Source organism: Alexandromys fortis, unplaced genomic scaffold (assembly GCF_014885135.2).
Source record: "Alexandromys fortis isolate MF-2015 unplaced genomic scaffold, M_Fortis_MF-2015_v1.1 scaffold_148, whole genome shotgun sequence".
NCBI lineage: Eukaryota > Metazoa > Chordata > Mammalia > Rodentia > Cricetidae > Alexandromys > Alexandromys fortis.
Window position 1 is genome coordinate 1,195,646 of NW_026068019.1, and position 19,282 is coordinate 1,214,927.

The 19,282-nt window shown below is 42.9% G+C and overlaps 1 protein-coding gene across 4 annotated transcripts; it reads left to right on the top strand.

The window, feature by feature from the left end:
- The first annotated feature begins 293 nt into the window (after nt 1–293).
- Ypel5 (yippee like 5) lies at nt 294–16,033 on the top strand. Of its 4 annotated transcripts, none has more exons than XM_050162989.1 (3): nt 294–449; nt 11,753–11,917; nt 14,171–16,033. In XM_050162989.1, exons 2-3 carry the CDS (start codon nt 11,777–11,779, stop codon nt 14,393–14,395), a joined length of 366 nt encoding a protein of 121 aa, XP_050018946.1. In that variant the 5' UTR covers nt 294–449; nt 11,753–11,776; the 3' UTR covers nt 14,396–16,033. The 4 variants fall into 4 exon arrangements, with proteins under 4 accessions (XP_050018946.1, XP_050018947.1, XP_050018949.1 ...); XM_050162990.1 differs by lacking the exon at nt 294–449 and adding an exon at nt 1,059–1,329; XM_050162992.1 differs by lacking the exon at nt 294–449 and adding an exon at nt 1,482–1,545.
- Nucleotides 16,034–19,282: the final 3,249 nt, after the last annotated feature.

Below are 19,282 nucleotides of genomic sequence, written 5' to 3' on the forward strand. Positions count from 1 at the left end.
GGGCGGGTCCTCAGGCTCACCACATTGGCCACCTTGGCCGAGGAGGCCGAGTTAGGCTCCTTGATTGGCTGTAAGAATGCGAAGTGTCGAATTAGGGGCGGGACGAGCGGCGATGAGCCCGCCCATCCTCTGCGGCTACGGGGCGGGGTGGGTGGCTGAGTGTTGGGGAGCAGGAGTGGGGGGAGGGTGAGCCAGGGGAGGGGCGGGGCGCGACGGAAGGGGCAGAGTGCCAGGGCGAGGGGCGGAGCCTAGACATGAAGAGGGCTGTGGGCCAACCGGGAGAGCCGCCTGAAGGGAGGGCGGGGCCACGCCGGGTGATTGACGCCGAGGCCCGACCGGGGAGAGGCGGGGCCAAGGCCTGACTAAACCTGAAGACTTGGAGGCCGAGGGGCTTCGACCCAGCTGAGAAACGAAGAGCCGCTGGCAGCGCCGATCTCCCCAGCGTGCAGGTGAGTACGGCGGCAGGGGCTGAGCTCGAAGTCGGCGGAGACCCGGAGCCCTCGGGCCGGCGGCTTCGAAGCCTTCGGGGAGCGGCCCGGGGCGGGGGCCCAGGCAGGAAGTGCCTCTTCCCCCTCGCCACTCGTCCGGGGTCCCGGCGCGGCCACCAGGGCCCGTAGGGACCGGAGAGCCGCGGGCCGGGCCGTCGCTCTTTGTGAGGCCGTGGCGCGGCGGCCCCCGTTGGCCCGCCCCCGCCGCGCAGCCGAGCGCCCCCGCGAGCCCGCAACAGACGCGACCCCTTGGCGACCCGCGGCCCCCACCCGCCTCCCCGCCACCCTCGGGGACCGACGCCGCGGCCGCCGCTCCGCGGACAGCTGGCCCGGTGACACCCCCACTTCCTCGGCCGCCCCGCCCCCACGGCTGCCGTCCCCGCCGCCGCAGCGTCGGGGGCGCGCCCGGGCTCCGCTCCGGGTCGGCCCGCGGGCCCGCGCTCCAGGGCCGCGCTCGCATCCAGCCCGCTGCGGAGAGGCCGGACTCGCGCCCCGGTGCCACGGCTGCGGCTCCTGCCCGCTAAGGTGTTAGCCCTCTACCATCCTGCCCTCGGGTCCCTTCGCACTCGGGGCGTGGGGACACGGCTGGGGGAGCCCGCGCCCGCCCAGCTGTTCCGCCTGTGTTTGTTGTGCCGAGGAGGCCCCGCCGCCGCCGCGCTCTCCGCCTTGCGCCAGGCGATTGGCTGGCGGGCATCACGTGGGCGCGATCAGCTGGGCCGGCTGCGGGCGGTCGGCCTGGCGGGGACCCCAAAGCTGGCTGGGGAGCCCACCTGGAGGCTCCTCCCTGCTGGCGGAGATAGGCACACGCCTGCGCACCCCTTGATTTCACGCTGCTGGGCAGGTAGGTAGGACGGCGGAGTATTGCCAGCGGGAGTGGGACGCCGCAGTAGTACAAAGGTCTGGTTTATCCTGACGCCAACTAATCTCCCTTTGGAGTGGCAGTCAGGGAAGGTGTGCAGCTCATTTATTTTTAAACTTTTTTTCTGTTTACAGAGCCCTGTTGGAAAGCTGAGGATTTTTATTTCAGGTGCCCTCTGACAGATGGAAAAATTTCGAAGTAACCACAGTCTTAACCTTGCTTTTGGAAAATAAGTGAACTTGCTGGTGAAGTAGCAGGCACCATAGGAAGCCCGTCAGACAGTTTTGCAAGCCACACCGGCAGGGTTTGCTGCTGCCTTCCAGCATAGAGGAAGTCAAAGTCTTTCAGTGTTTCTCGGGTGCATATTTGTGGCAGATGTGAGATGCTTTGATATATTCTTTTGCTAAGAATTAGTCTCATAGTGTATTAGGTAAGAAGGAGATTCCAGAAAATGTGAACTCTTCTGTCTGGAAGCTACCAATTTAGTAAAAGGTTACAGACCGATGACTTGAGAAAAACCACGACGCTAAATGTTGGGATGTTATGAAATGAGTGTTACAAAAGTTCAAAGATGAGACAGTGAGACACCAGGAGGAGGAAGTCGCAAGTATTCTGAAGAGAATGACATTAGGCCTAGAAAATGAAAAGCCAGTGGGTTATGTTGGCCACATGGGTTTAGGAAAAACGGCCTGGAACTTTTACAAATGCAGGAAGATGGAGCATGTTCGATTTGACGGACATATGTGTGTGTGTAGTGAAGCACAAGGTATTTTGTACTCTGGAAGGACTAATGCCCTTGTTTTTCGGTAGAGTCCTATACTCCGAAGGCCAGGCTGGCCTTAAACTCTTGGCAACCCTCCCTTATTGTCCTTGGTGCTAGGATTCCAGGTGTGCCGGTTAATGCCCGCTTCATGCCCTCATGTGGCCTGTTCAGTACAGATTTTCCCCTTAGTTTATGTATAAAAACCATCTTATCTCTCGGAAAGGCACACAGTGAAATTCATTCAATTTGTAAGGGAAACCAAATTGGATTTTTAACAGTGACTTTTCTAAGCACACTTGGTTAATGTATGTGGCTTCCTCTAAAAGAACATCTACTGGAACTTTTCCTGGTCTCATTTGTCTTCTCTGTCAACTAAGGCTATTTAAAAACAAAATGTTAAAAAAAAAAAAAAGAGGGTGGTGATAAGACCCTGCAGGTAAAAGTGCTTGATGAAAGTCTGACGGCCTTACTTTTAGTTCAGGGACCCACAGGGTAGAGAGAACCTCTTCTACAAAGCTGTCCTGGTCTCCATGTGCCCCACACAATTAACTAAGTCCAATAAAAATGTCTAAATTTAATAAGGAAGTGAGACCTACTCTACACCCTATGAAAAAGCCTATGGGATGTGAAACTACTACTAAATATACATGAGATGTGAAGGTAGTCCTAAGTGTATTTATCTAGCCTCCTTTGTTTTGGAGTGCTTTGGTAGTTATGTAACTATGTAAATTAATACTATTTCCCTGATAATGCCGTGTGGTAACAAATGTGTAATTTGGGAACTGTTAGCTAGACATGAATTTGCTATTTGGCACTTCACTCTAGAAAGCAAACTATATTGTAGCCATCCAGCAAGAAGCTTTCAGTTTTGCATCACAACAAACAAGGGGATCATGTTTGTCTTGCCAAGTTGTTTTTGGGGAGATAACCAGCTCAGATTATTTGCTGACTCATGACTAGCTGCTGAGTTATGTGACTGGTCTTATTTTCTAATGACTAAGCAGTATTCTAGAAATACAGTCAGTATGGAAATTGTTTAACAAAACAAAATAAGGCATTATCTTATGTGAGAAGATCAGACATTTACTTCCTGTCAAATGAAGACCCAGTCCCACAAGCAGGACATCATTTGGCCCAGCAGAGTGACTTGATACTGTTCTGTAAGAGGATGGCATGGCTTTCTTATGTCATTGATGCTTGACTCTTGCTAACCAAGTACAAAAGTAAGAACAATTGGGCTGGGGATGTGTTTTCCTAACATACACATGGTATTTGGTTTGATTTCCAGTATTACAAAAAGGAAAAAATAGATTTTCTAGATTGAATTGTTGTTTCACCATGTAACTTTTAAGTATAATATTGTAAAAAATTGCTATGAAAATAGTTAATGAAACTGAAATAGCATCACATGTTTATTACAGTATTAATAATTATTCTAGCCATTAAAAGTTTTATGGCTTTTGTCTTTCCTTTGTTCTAGAGAGAAGAGACTGAAAGCCAAATAGACACTCATTTATTCACGTGAATCCATTTTAGCAGAATCAAAAACAAACTACTTCTCAAGGGGGCAGATTTTTGTAACTTCCCATACTGGAACCCTGTGTACCAGCCTCCTTATATGCACTTCTCTTTCCCCATCTGGTGCAATGAAAAAACCCCTCTGCTCTGTCCAGAGGGGGTGGGAACACTGTGATGGGTGATTGAAAATGCCCCAAAGTTACAATTCCTGAACTAAGGAATAGTCTTTGTGAAGAGGACATTTTTGCAAACAGATGCCAATTGTTCTCCCTGGTATTTTTAGAGCTAGGAAGTGGTATCTCCTTAGGCTAAATCCATTTGCCAGGATTGAGACCACACTGGATTATTAATTATAGGGAGGGCAGGTACCTATTTTAAGACTAAAGTTGAGACACTAAGAACTTGACATCTTAGCTTTCGTCCAGTTTATAATTTCTGTTACCTTGGTATTTAACGTGGCTGTAATTAACAGGAGGTGAGGCTGTTACTTGCTACTGTTTCGTGTCAGTTCTGAACCCTGCTTTCGCATCTGTGGTGGGGCAGAGTTGAAATGGGATATGTAGTCTACTCTGATGACCTTTATTTAGCACTCACTGTACAGGACCCTGTTCTCAGGATATAGTATCTCCATTTAGATACTTTGCTGTTGCCTTTTACATAGGAAACAGGGTAATTTGTTAAAGTTTACAAGGGTATTGAGCGAGGGGGGAGCTGAAATATACAAACAGCTCCTGTCTTTAGAGTTTAAGTAATCTAAGCCATGCTGTATAAGTCTTTGTGGGTGAAGCGTGGAGGCAGCAGCTGGATATATATTATTAATTTGAATGATCTTCATATAGTTGATCTTTAGTATGCTAAAGTGGTTATGGGAAGCTAAGAATTTTTGTCTTTGAGACTGGGACTCTCACTGGCTGGTTCTAAACTTTAGTACCCTGCTCAGTCTTCTGAATGCTGAGATTACAGGCCTGAACCATTGTGCCCAACTCAGAATGCCAATGATTTTAGCCAGAAAATCCATGAAGAAAATGGGAATGGATTTGAAAGCTACTGCTACCGATCTTTAGACCTGACTCCAGCTAAGTTTCTGTTTCTGAGGATTGCAAGCCACCAGTTTGTACAGTCACCGTGTAAACTCTGCTGGTAGCTAGAGAGCAGTTAAGTATAAACAGTGGACCTGGAGAGATGGCTCAGCGGTTAAGAGTACTGCCTGCTCTTCCAAAGGTCCTGAGTTCAATTCCTAACAGCCACATGGTGTCTCACAGCCATTTGTAATGAGATCTGTTGCCCTCTTCTGGCTTGCAGAATACTGTATACATAATAAATAAGTAGATCTTTAAGAAATGTATAAACAAAGGAGTGTGGCTATGTATCAAAGAAACTATCACCACTAAAATATTTGATGTTTTCTTAATGCTTTAAAAGAATACTTTAGATTGTGGGCAGTTAAATTAGAGGTGAGCTAGATTTAGCCAGCTGACTCTGGTTTGCTGACCCCTGTGTTTTTGACTTGGGTTTTATTTTATTCTGTGTGCATGAATTTTTTGCCTGCATGTAGTCTGTGCCCTAGTTTTTGTGTCTGGTGCAGGTGTAGGCCATAGAGGGCATCATATACCCTGGAACTGGAGTTAGAGATGTTTGTAAGTCCAAATATGGGTGCTGGAAATTGAACCCAGGTCCCCTGCGGGAGTGGCCAGTGCTCTTAACTGCTAAGTCAGAACAAACCAACAGTGAGATCCCACACTTTAAAGGAGCCAAACAAGTTTTTTAGATAATTGTTTTTGACCTGTAACTAGGGGTTTATATGAACCCACCGTGTCCAATTTTTAAAATCATTCCTTTCTAGGACATTGTGTCATAGGCTCCTGAAAGAAAAGTATTTTTCTTTTTTAAGCTTACAGATACATTGCATAATTAAAATTTTTTTTTTTTTTTGGTTTTTCGAGACAGGGTTTCTCTGTGGTTTTGGAGCCTGTTCTGGAACTAGCTCTTGTAGACCAGGCTGGTCTCGAACTCACAGAGATCCGCCTGCCTCTGCCTCCCGAGTGCTGGGATTAAAGGCGTGCGCCAACACCGCCGGGCTAAAAAAATTTTTTTAAGATGGAGATCCTAAGATGTAATTACTTAACCAGAATCTTCTGTTGCAAATGGAAGTTAGGGATTCTATGGTAAGGATGCTCTTTGGGAGAAGAAATTGAAGATAATCAATACAATACCTGAGTTGTCTATGAACTTCACTGTATTTTTATTCTGGTCTCACTGCTTCAGATAATAGCAGACAAACTGTTAAACAACCAACTTTGATACTTGAAACTATGCAAAAATACTGCCAAAAGGGCCTTACACTTATGTGCGTATGACTTAATATTGTACTGGTTTAGCTTGGAGTGTTGCAGTAGACAAAATCATAAACAGCTTATCCTTACTCTTAACTGAGCTTTCCTTTCAGCCGTAAGTGTAATTTCAGCACAGAAAAGTGTCAAATGATGTGTTTTCTGCAGTGGGACAGTAAGGTGCTGTGACAACTGAAGAGCTCGGAGATTCTGTTAAACCAACCAAAACAGTTAGTGTGTAGGAAATACTTTAAGTGTGAAAAATAATCCCTAGAGGCTAGAAGAAGGGACCAGCTGCAGACCACTTCATGAGGATTTTAGGAGGCAGAGCCAGTTTGTGGGGATGATGATACAACTCCATAAACTTCCAAGTAGTCATAGGATAATTACCAGTGAACAAGCTTATCACATAATGAGGTATTTCTTAATAAGCTGTTTGGGGTTTTGTTTTCTTTTGGTAGTATGGAGAGATGTTAAAGATGGAAGCCAAGCTACTCAGATGCAAGCAGATATTCTACCACTGAGCCACACTATTGGCCCAATAAAAATTTAGGATCAACAATCCTCCACCCCCAATACTGGGAATCAAACCTGGGCCTCATATGCTAGGCAAAATGCTCTTTCACGGAGCTTCATCTTGAACATTTTCCAAGTTCTGTCCCTTCCCTTTCATTTTTTAAGTTTTTATGTTGTTTTGTTTTGACAGAACTTCACAGGCTGATGTTAAACTCCACATACTTCTGCTTCAGCCTCTAAGGTGTTTAGTTTTTCTGTAAGAATCTAGGTAACTGATGGCATGGGCCTATATTCCCATCACTTGGGAGGCTGAAGCAGGAGTATAGTAAATCCAAGTTAACCTCGACTACATAGCATGACCTGTCTCAAGTTTTTTCCAACAAAAGGTTTCAGCATTTATAGAGAAGCAGTTTTGTAGAGCTTTTAGAAGGTGGCGGCTAAAGTGTATTTCTGTTTGTATTTTATAGCTCTAATCCAGCATAAGTATAGCGTTATCTGTGAATGTGTGCTGGGTTTAATAAAACACACTATGGCCATTAACACTCTTAGATGGGATGAGTGTTTGAATACATGTGGAGAAAGGGAAAGAGAAAAGATTTCCTGATCTGACGTAAGTCCTATTGTTATATTCATAGTTGTTTTCTAATTTTAGGGAGTGTGTGATTAGATTACTACTGAGTTAGGGAATACAGGAGAATTTGTGGTCAGCCCGAGGGAGGGAGACTGACTAAAGCATCTCTAGGTGAGGGAAGGGAGACTGGAATAAGATTTAGTTATTTAGTTTAGAGCCTAGCTTGGCTCCTTGTGAGAAGTTAACATGGGCTATATTTTCATGCCTATAAACTAGAGTAATATATACCTACTATAAGAATTATCACAGCTAAGTGATAAGTACCAAGTACAGTGTCCCATACACTGGGCATACTTAGGTCTGAGGCAGAGTCTGCACTGGCCAGGTCCAGACAGTTGTGCTGACTCTTAGCCTTAACAATAAAGTCTCCTTAACAATAAAGTGGCTCTCTTTGGACTACTGTAACTGAACAGTGTTGCCCAAGTGATTTATAAACAATAGGAATTTATTTGTCCTGCTCCCAACAAAAAAGCACTTGTTTTTTCCTGGTTTATTGATGCCCCTTTAGATGTATCTTCATGGTAGAAAGGCAAGGCAGCCCCATGGAGCCTCTGTAAGACCCCAATCCTCTAATGAGGGTTCTGTCTTCATGACCCAGTTACTCCCCAGATGCCATCACATTGGTGATTGGGTTTCAATGGACACGTTTTATGGGAACACAGATTTTCAGGATATAGTAGTGGGATTGTAATTGGTGACAGCTATAGTACTGAAGTACTGTTATACTTTTTCAAACCTTGTAAAGCCAAGGCTTACTGGGATCTAATGACCATGCAGTGATTCTTGTTGACAACATAACTTTTTTTTTTGGCAAACAAGAGCTATATAGTTACAAATATATATGTTTATATGTAAATGGCAATCACAATCAGGAATCATGTAACATAAAGTTCTTCCTAGATATTTTTAGTCTTGGTAATGAATCATATAATTGAAGCCAGTAAAAATACTTGGGTAGAGTAAAAAATAGAATAAATTTGAAGCAGCAAAGAAGGCATATTAAGTCTATTTACCCTCAGTACCAAATGGTCGGTCACAGCTATTCCTGTATTACTGAGCCAAAGATAGAATGATGTAGGTAGATGGAATAAAGTTCATTTGGAACATCTTCCATGGTAGCATCTAAGGTCAATCTAGAAATAGAATTGTTTCGTTGTAGTTAAAATAAATCGAGTCTGATATTTGAAAGTTGGAAAGAAAATTACCTTTAAAACAAATCCCAGGAACTGGCTGAAGCTAAATGACCACACTGAGAACTGTAAAACTTTGCTATCGATCCTTTTTATTAAACAGTTAATGTATAATTATAAACTTAACAAGTCAGCTGTTCACGTGTGTGTTGAATGCCTTATTTATATGGAGAGTCATAAATTGAAACAGTGGTACAAGGATCAAACAGGAAAAAATACTTTTGTGAACCACAGTGGATAATGAAAAAATAAATTAGGATGGGAGAGAACAACAAAACTGCTTAACACAGTCAGTTCCTATGGGAAAATATGTTGTGTATTCTAGACCTGACCCCAGCCCCCAAAGTACAGGCCTTTTCACCCCAATTTTACTTTGTTTTTTTAAAGATTTCTAATTTTTTTGTTTCTTGTTTGTTTAGAGAGAGTGTGTGTGTGCACGTGTCCCCCATGTGCAGGTGCCTGTGCAGGCTATAAGAGGATATCAGATCTGGAGCTGGAGTTAGTTATGAGCTACTTGATATTGGTGCTGGGGACAGAACTTGAATCCCCTGCAAGAGCAATAAGTGCTCTTAACCACTGACCTGTCTCTCTTGTCCCCAAATTTTATTTATTTTAAGATTTATGTCTGTGTGGTCAGCCATGTATGAGTAACCAAGAAGATCAGAAGAGGGTGTCAGAGCCCTTGGAGCTGGATCTACAGTCAGTTATAAGCATCTTGATGTGGGTGCTGGGAGCTGAACATGGGCCCTCAAGAACACCAAGTGCTCTTAACTGCTGAGCATCTCTTTTAGCCACCTAGAATTTTGTTTTGTTTTTATTTTTAAGACATGCCTTTTGTGTGTAGTCCTGGCTGTTTAGAACTCTGTAGATAAGTCTGGCTTTGAACTCACTGAGATCCACCTAGGATTAAAGGTGTGCACCACTACCGCCTGCCTTAGCATTTATTTTTAATTAATTTATTTGTGGTGTAAGGAGTGAGTCTGTGGCTTTACACATACTAGGTGATTACTGGCCTGAAAAATGGGGTGTTTCCCTGGGTGCTCTGCCTCTGCTGCTGAGATTGCTGGGATCCATCACCAATTCTGGCTCTTCAGCTCACCTTTTTAAAATTAATAAGACCTTATATATAGTTCAAATGAAATCCGTCAGTTTTGTTTACTGCTATATTTCGGGGCTGATGAATTCAGCTTAACAGGCCTTTAGCTGCCACCCTGAGCCCCCCCCCCCACTGTGTCTGGGGTGTGTGTGTCTTGGAAAAGCAGTTTAAGGACTATAAAAGTAAGGAGTAAGCATCGCCAGAAATGCAATCCGAAAGTTAACCACCATAGCTTAAGTCTGGTGTAAGGGTTTACATATTGTGGCTTTTCTTCCTTTAAAAAGCAAAACAAAAATATAGTAGACTTAGTCTTATGTAGACTTTGCTGTCCTGGAACTCTCTCTCTCTCAGGCATAACTCAAACGTGAACGGACACATCCTGCCTCTGATGATATTTGTTACTATATTAGGGTTTTTTTTTTTTTTTTGAAGACAGGTTTTTTTTTTGTATAACAGCCTTGGCAGTCCTGGAAAACTCACTGTGTAGACCAGGCTGACTTCGAACTCGAGGTCCACCTGCCTTTGCCTCCTAAGTGCTGGGATTAAAGGGTTATGCCACCAAACTCAGCCTTAGATTCTTTTTCTTTTGTTTGTTTTTCAAGACAGGGTTTCTCTGTAGCTTTGAAGCCTGTCCTGGAACTCATTCTGTAGACCAGGCTGGCCTCTGCCTCCCGAGTGCTGGAATTAAAGGTGTGTTCCCAGCCTACTTTCTCTTTCTTAATTAGTATTTTTTGTTATTATAGAGTGGATTTCATTATGACATTTCAAAAGTATCATACTTTGTTTTCATCCTTTCACCCCATTTCCCTCCTGTGTTCCTCCCCCCTTCAGAATGATTCTTCTGATGACATAGGATTGCCTAAGGGCTGGAAAAGTTCATAAATCTAAGAAGAAATAGTTTCCTTATTAGTTTGTAATTACAAACAAGTATTTGTATTTACAGATAAGTCTGGATCCCTGCCTCTAAAGGAGAGCTGTATCAGTTCTGCTCACCATTTAACATATTAGTAAATACTTGAAACACAGGAACTAATAACACCCAGAAACATTTTAAAATGAAACCTGTAGTATATTCTTGAATATATCTAGAGATTTAAAAATACTTCAGGAGAAATGGCTTGCAGTGGATTTAAGGAATTGATTCTTGCCTCTGTAACTCTTGAAATACTAAAGTGTGGCATGTCCTGGTTTCAGAAACTTGTTTCAAAGCTTTGTAATTTATTAAACCAGCAATCACCTACATTTCTTAATGCTGTTACGTCATAGCTGGAAAGTCCATCTTCTCCTTTTCTGTCTTAGTTGCTCTAACCTTAAGCTAGCTAGGTCTGCACCATGCCCCCTCCTTTGTGGGAGGCAGTGGAGGGTAATGGAAGAACTTTGTCTTGGAGTTTGTGGAACTGCATTCCAGCCTACTATTCTGTGGAGTGGGGTGCTGGGAGGTGAGACCCTCCCAGAACTGTGAATTTTAAAGTAGGTGCTCAGTAGACTTTAGACTCAGACTTAACGAAGTTAGTGCTGTTGGCCCTGGGTAGTGGTTGGTACACCAGTGACCACAAACCTATCAGTTCACCTCTTCCTCTCAAGCCACATGTCCCCTCTTGTTTTTATTTTTGTCGTATTTTGTGTGTAAGTGTGTGGTGTTGGTGTAGAAACTCCCGGATACCAGTATGTCAGGCAGGTGTTCTGCCAATGACCTGTATTCCCAGCCCTTTCTTGTTTTAAATTGCACTCTCTTCTGCTCTTATCACTGCATCTGTGCCCCATACCTCCGAGTCTTAAATTATATACCACATGCTAAGAATGTAGACTAAAAGCTATGCTCTTTTTTTTTCCATACTTGTCTGTGTGTGTGTGTGTGTGTGTGTGTGTGTGTGTGTGTGTTTTATTTGCCTGCATGTAGGTCTGTGCCTTTGGAGGGTGTTGAATCCCCTGGAGTTACAGTTGTGATCCTTTATATGGGTGCTGGGAATCAACCCCAAATCCTCTCCAAGAGCAGCCAGTGCTCTAAGAGCATAGAGCCATTTCTCTAGCCCCGTCTGTGTCAGTGATTGTGTGTGTGTGTATATACACATATAAAACAAAATTCCATTTTCCTTTTGTTTGTTCCTCACACCAACCAAAAGAGAAGTGATACTGTTCCTCAGTGTCACCTAGCATGCTTATTACTGCTATCTTGGGGAGTCTTGTTCTTTGTTCACCGTGTGGACTTTGAATCCCTTTGTTCAGGGTCAGATATTTCACAGGACAGGTGCTAGAAAAAAATTTAGATTATAGTACATAAATAACCTATAACACCCCCTCCAATAACTGCTCTCAATTCTTTTTAATAATGTGTGTCTTATATTTTTCCATTTGTTCTAGGTTTTAAGAACTTTAGCTCTCAAAATGGGCAGAATCTTCCTAGATCATATCGGCGGTACCCGTCTGTTTTCATGTGCAAACTGTGATACGATCCTTACCAACCGCTCAGAACTCATCTCTACTCGGTTCACAGGCGCCACTGGTAGAGCGTTTCTTTTTAACAAGGTTGGTAAAAAAAAAAAAAAAAGCTTCATTCTTACATATCTTCAGTGGATGTATTTGACAGCAACACTAGACTAGTCCCTCAAGGGTTTACAGATACCAGGAAATATCAGAATGGTGGCTGAAACCTACGGAAGTGGCTGCCTATTAGCGTGTCTCTGGGATTTTAGGGTTACATTACTGGTACATGAGTTTATTTATGTATTTATTTTTATAAAGCCTAAATAAAGAGTTAGAAGAAGAGAGACAGGGTGTTGTAGCATCTGTCTAATATCCCGGTACTTGGAAAGCTGAAGCAGGAAGATTGCCACAAATTGGAGAACAACCGAAGACACAGTGAGTTATAGACCAGTTGGACCAGCTTCAGCCACACAGTGAGACCCTGTCCCAAAACAACAATGAAGGATGGGTCTCTGACTCTTTGGGAAATGTTCAGTGTAAAGATTTATTACTCACAGAATTTGGAGAAAAGAGGCGAACATACCCATCTTCTCTCCCTTCTGTGTCACTGATCCATTACGGAGCTAGCTGTTACAGCTTACTTGTTGGAAGTGAATCTAGCTGCCTTCTCTTACTGTATAATTAATGATTGTCAGCCAGCCTTCTGATTGTCATCTGGCTTCTTTGGGTGTACCAAAAGGAAAAGCATTTGCAGATTTGCAAATGTGTGTCTAGTTTGCTTAGTTTTGAAATTTTGAACCTGTTTTGAGATTAGTTGATGTGATTGTGTACCCTGGAGCCTAGAAAAGTTGAATTTTCACATCTTTTAGGCTAAAAAAAAACAGATCTAATCTTGTCTTAAGTGAGTGTTTTCAGTAGGTCAGGTTAACTTTTCGCTAGAATTTGTTCCTCTGTTCCGTGAGTGAAGAATATTCTCTCGGAGAGTCAGTAGTGTGTTCCTTTTACAGAGGAGGGGTTGACACTGGCAGGCGAGCTGCCTGTTAACTGTAAACAGTCTTCAGTCTTGCTTACTCATTTACTTAAATAGTCTCTTGTTTTTGTGTTAAAGTGTCAAGGCTAAATAGCTGGAATTAAGACTGTATAACCTTTAAAGCCAAAATTATTTACTATTAATCTTTTAGAGGAAAGTAAAGCTTAGAGGATTGTTGGGTATTTAGAATGATTGGAAATTCTCCAGATTATTTTAGAATCCAATTCATTATTCATTATCTTTGCACTTCCTTGAAAATTAATGTGTTGCATTGAATAGCTTGTAGTAGGTTAGCCTATCCCAACCTGTTTGTGTATATATGTATGTTTTCAGAAACAAATATAATACTTCATGGAACACTGTTGTAATAGGTTCTTTGATTGTCTAACATTCATCACTACAGAGTGAATTAACAACTGGATTCAAACTTATATCCCACACCTTCAATTCCAGACCTTTTTCTTCACTACAACCAGAAATAGAGCTACCATATATAAATGGCGAGACTAGGACTTGTGTAGTACTTAGATTGAATTAGATTGGGGGCTGGAAATATTGCTCAGCAGTTAAGAGCCCTAGTTGCTCTTGCAGCAGACTGCATTTACAACCATCTGTAACTCTAGTTCTAGGGGATCCACTGCCTTCTGACCTCCACAGGCACTAGACACGCATGCATATATGTGGGTAAAACACTCATCCATAGGGGAAAAAAAAAAAACTCTTTTAAAAAGTTCCCGATTTAGATACCCAGTACAGTGCAGTTTCCAGATTTTTCTGTCTCAGAAGCATACCCTTCCTTCCTTCCTTCCTTCCTTCCTTCCTTCCTTCCTTCCTTCCTTCCTTCCTTCCTTCCTTCCTTCCTTTCTCTTTTTCCCTCTTTTTTTTTTTTTGGATGTATGTTGTCGGATAGGATTTCAGACAAGAGTCTCAGCTCAGGCTGGCCTGAAACTGACCTATGTGGGTGAAGCTGACCTTGAAGCCTTTCTTTCTTGCTTCTGCCTCCCAAATACTAGGATTAAAGGCCTAGGGGCACAAGCCTATCTCTGCATCTCTTAAAACCAGCCCTGGGTGGCTATCATGAGTGTAACTAACTACACTTCTACACTTGCTTGGCGGTTTGTTGTTTTGAGGCAGGGTCTCATTTTGTAGTGAGGCTGCTCTCAAGCTCATGATCCTCCTGGCTCGGCCTCTCCACACTGAGATCATGGGCATGCACAGCTCTGTAATATTTAATTGTGTATACATTTGCTTATCGTCATAGTTGTCGGCTAACTTACATGACTTTACAAGGGTTTTTGTGTGTGTATGTATATTTTTTTCTTTAGGTAGTTAACTTGCAGTACAGTGAAGTTCAAGATCGGGTCATGCTCACTGGCCGCCACATGGTTCGAGATGTGAGCTGCAAAAACTGCAATAGCAAACTGGGATGGATCTATGAGTTTGCTACTGAAGACAGCCAGCGTTATAAGGAAGGCCGTGTGATCCTGGAATGTGCACTAGTTCGAGAGAGTGAAGGCTTTGAGGAGCATGTACCATCTGATAACTCTTGAAGAAAAAACGATAAATCCGTCTTTTCCCAGGTCTCCTTCACTGAAAACAGAAATCTACTTACATACACTGTCACCTTAGCATCAGAATCGGATTCATGAACTGCAAACAAGAGGGTGTGAGAATCTGAGATGGAACCTTTCTTTCTTTCTTTTCAATTTTGTATTTCCCATCCAACAGCAGTTTGTAGAGAGAATTTTTGCAGATGCCGTTAATTTTTTCCTTTTGTTTACATCTTGAGGCAGATGAGTCTGCAGTTATGTGGTGGGCTGTGTGAGGGGAAACTTGGCCCCTACAGTGAAAAGGAGTGTTTTTTGTACATTTTGCGTGGAGAATATGTCAAGAGCATGGTTTTTAAATTTATTTGGGCTTTGTTTTAACTTTCTTTTAAACCCAGTTATTTCACTTAATTTGCTAGCTTCAAGAAGAGATCCGAATCTGTGCCCAGCGCTGGAGGCTCAGTGTTAGTGTGGCTTGTGCTGGCCAGTGTGCCATATTCTTGTTGGAGAGGAACTGTAGCACCAGAACCCATTCTTCCTTGTCAGTCCTGACCCACAATGTCACCACCCCTAGTTGCTTGTCACCAAACACGTGGTGTTGATTGGAGATTTCCTGAAATGGGGCAGAACTGCTTGGCTGTCTTTTCCATGTAACTTAAGCATAGTAATATAAATAAAGTGATAGTTGGATGTTTTGGTCCTGTGTTACTTCTAAAAATACCTTATAAAAGAGCAGGAGTTTGGTAAGTGATTTTCTTAGTAGTTAGTTTTCTCACTCTAAAGCTACCTTGACTGTGTATAAGGTATTTATGTAAATGGAAGCATACTGTTTAAACCCACAGTATTGCAGTTAGAAACAGCAGAAGGTCAGTGTGCATCCTTGCGTAAAACATTAATCTGCATCTATTCTAAAAGAAGGGGAGAAAATGAAGCAGCGTATCTAAAAATACTGCTTCACAAAAGTGTTTCAGCCTTCCCCTCATTTGTGAGTTGACTTTGATAAGTCTATAGGTCCTGATAGTTTCTTCAAAGGACTGGTCTCTCCTTAGCATCATTTTTCCACCTCTTCCCTTTGGAAGTTTACCAATCGCATTTGAACTGCACTTGATATCTTCTATTGGTAGAGGTCAGGTTTTGACTCAACTTAATCTTAAATGTATGACATTACAAGGTATGAGAATATGCTTCTTTGTCCAGTCCAGTTATAGGCAAACTGGTACTTGCTTTCGGTGGAATAAAGGACATTGAAATCAGCTAGTTATACAAATGAACAGATGAACATTTGTATGCTCATTATCCAGGTTGGCTAATAAAGGAAATTTGCCTGAGTTGAAAAAGTGAAATCTTCCTGTCATTGCTATTAAAAGTGATTTGAGTACAGTAAAGCTTCTCATACTTGGCTTTGCACACTTGATTAGGGGTATAGTTGCTGATTGAGTAAGGACAGTAATAATACTCCATTTACAGTGAGTGAACTCAACTGTCTTCAATTTGAACGAAACCTTCAAGATGTAAGAATAGTATTTGTTTCCACTGATTTCCACACTGGCCTGTGATGATATGCGGATTCCTAGTCGCATGCCTCACCTACATACAGCACCGTGTTCATTGCTGTCAAAATAAAGTATATTTTGTTGTGCATTGGTGCAGAACTGTTACTTATTTTTTACTGATCTATTCGGTGACCATCTTTGTCATTTTTGATCTCTAAACGTAATATTTGTTTGTTTTGAGATGGTGTCTCACTGGGTAGCCCTGACTGACCTGGAACTTTCTTGCTTTAATAGCAGACTGGTCTTGAATACACTACTGAGATTTCAGGTGTGTACTACCACACCCAGCTGACTCTGCTTTTGAATAGCTATTACTTGTTTTGCTTGGCAGTGGTAAAGTGATAGTCAACTTGCCATCATTAACTTATTTTGCCATAGCTACAACTGGTTTAGTATGTATGAGAAAACACTGATAGAACACTCGGGTGTCTGGCAGTTTGAGCAACAAGCTACTTGTTACAGCCTTCATTTTAAAGACTTGAATGTGCTGGACTAAGATGTGGCGCCGTGGCAGAGTGCTTGCTTAGTGTGCTGGAAGCCTGAGTGTGATCGCTCGCACTGCAGAAACAAAGATCCCATTTCGCGGATGTTTTACAAATTGGAGGAGGGTCTGGAGAAAGTCAGTACTGCTCTTCTAGAAGACCTGAGCTCAGGCCCTAGCACCCAAATCGAGCTGCTCAGAACTACCTGTAACTCAGCTCCAGTGGAGATTCTGGTCTCTGAAGGCTTTTGCAGTCATATACACATTCCCCCCTAGTACTCCCCCAACACATACACATAATGAAAAATAAGCCTTAAAAAAACACCTAATAATTTTTAATTGAAGGATCTAGTCAGGATGGATTATTTACAGAAAATCAAATGGGAACATTAGTTACCAGGAATAAATGGGTATGATAGTTCACACCTATGACACCAGCACTTCAGAGGCCAAGCTGCAAGTTTGAAGACTTCTGGGTTTCAGACAATTCCAAGCCTGTAGGGGCTACTGCCTGCATGAGACTCTAGTCACAAAACGGTTTTGTTGTGGGACAGGGAAATTAACAGATCAAATGTATTTGGCTACTAGTACATGGGGGTAGACAAATGTAACCTTTTTCTCTTTGAAGACTTTAGGATCTTTAGGATTCTTAGTTTAAGTGACAGTCCTTAAATATGCTTTAAGTTTATTTAAATGAATTGTATATGTTGTGATGAGCATGTGAAGATCAGAAGACAACCCACAGGAGTTTTCCCCTCCCTCCATGTGAATTGGAGGAATTGAACTTAGGTCATCAGGCCTGGTAGTGGGTGTGTCTACCTGCTGAGATGCTAAACATAATTTGTTAGAGTTGTGAGGACTAGTTTGGGACTGAAAGGAAACATTTCCAAAATATATCCTGTAGCATGTTGGAGTATAGGTCTCAGCCCAGGCTTCAGTCCATAAGTAATCTTAGATGAGGTAAAATGGGTAAACTACTCAACATAAAATCCAGAGACATTGATCAGCTGGTGAGATAGCTCAGCATACCGTGCTTGCATTTTAAGCATGAGGGCTTGATGATGAATCCCTAGAACCCATGAAAAGCCAGGCATGATAGCAAGCATCTCTAGTGCAGACTGAAGTGTTCTGCAGCAAGATGGGAGGCAGGAGGATCTCAGGTGCTTGTAGCCCAGCTAGCACAGCATACTCAATAGCAAACAAGGTAGAAGGTTATCCTTTGACCTCCACACATGCCATGGCACTCACACACCTGGAATTCACACGTGAACGTGGACACAGATGCACAAAAGTAAAATTGTAAAGATGGAGAAATGTGGTTTAATTCCAAAAGTGTTATAAAAGCTAGCAAACATACCCATTGGTTCCTTGTCCTTACTGCTTCTTCCCTCCAGGAACCACATACAACATCTGATCTAGGGAAAATGAGTTGGGAATAGAGTAAGACTAAACTGAAACTTTCCTCTAGTACCGATTTGAAGGTGCTGATTACAGGAATAGAGGAAAGAAGTAGAAATCAGGAGTCCTGGGTATGGGGCTCATGCTTGTGAGTTTGAACCAACCTGGGCTGTGTAGGGTAAGACCCTGTCTCTTGAAAAAAAAAATGCATCACACCCAAAGTGGGTATTTTTATGGTCTCAATAAAAAATAATGTGCGCATATAGTGCAGGCATGGACCTGCCCCAGCAGGTGTGTGGGAGTCAGTTCTTCCACAATGTTTCATTTAAGCAGGGTCTCATTGCTACCTCACTGTCCACTCAGCTAGCTGGCCCACAGCCTGTCTCGCAGCTCTCCTGTCTTGCAGTAGGAGTGCTGGAATTAGACATGGTAGCACCTACAACTTTTTACATGGGTTCCAAGAATTGAACTTGGGCTATCAGGTTTGCACAACTAACACTTTGCCCCTGCTAAGCCCGGCCTTTATGTGACTTCTTTATTTTAAAATAGGCTTCTCAAATTCAAGTTTATATAGTAAGGCCAGAAATAATGCACTGAGGTTTTTGTTGAGGGTTGGGATCCTGGACATCCCTTGACACAGTTCAGGTTTAAAATCGCCTGCTACATGAGCACCTGGGAAGCTCACTGAGTATGTAAAGCAAGTCCTTTGTTTCTTTCTCTAATCTCAAGTGCCGTTTTCTTTTCAGGCAGACTATCAAAGTGGCATATCCGCTAATGCTAGTACACCAGAATCACTGTTTATTAAAATAGTACTTGGATATAAAATGTCCATCGCAGGCTTGTGTATGTGAGCCCTTTGCCCCATCTGATGGTACTGTTTTGGGAGGTTGTGAAACCTCAGGCATGGGACATCATTGGCTGATGGAGGCCACTGGGTATAGGCCTTCAAGTTATATTCAAGCCCTGCTTCTCTCCTCATTTTCTGCGTCTTAATCTGAAGTGTGAACAGCGTGCACTGCAAGCTCCCACCACCACTGTCCACCCCATTCCGGTCCCCAGGCCTTCCCCTCTGTAAGGGACTGTACCCTGTGAAGCTGAGACCAAGGAAACATGTCTTAGGTTGCTTCTGCCGTACATCCTACAGTGGCAGGAAGAGAAATGAACACAAAGTATTATAAATCAAAATGATCTTTCTTATGTGACTATGTGGCCAAAGCATGTTTGCTGCCGGAGGGTCATAGGAGTGACTAAGAATAAAAACAGATAATGTGACCTTTTTCCTGCTTAAGAAATAGACAGCCGGGCAGCGGTGGCGCACCCCTTTAATCCCAGCACTCAGGAGGCAGAGGCAGGCGGATCTCTGTGAGATCGAGACCAGCCTGGTCTACAGAGCTAGTTCCAGGACAGGCTCCAAAGCCACAGAAAAACCCTGTCTCAAAAAACCAAAAAAAAAAACAA

Bases quoted from the DNA above. Each gene is read 5' to 3' on its own strand.
- Ypel5 (XM_050162989.1), top strand. From the start codon at position 11,777: ATGGGCAGAATCTTCCTAGATCATATCGGCGGTACCCGTCTGTTTTCA. The intron at 11,918-14,170 runs GTTGGTAAAAAA...TTTTTTCTTTAG, and splicing joins GAGCGTTTCTTTTTAACAAG to GTAGTTAACTTGCAGTACAG.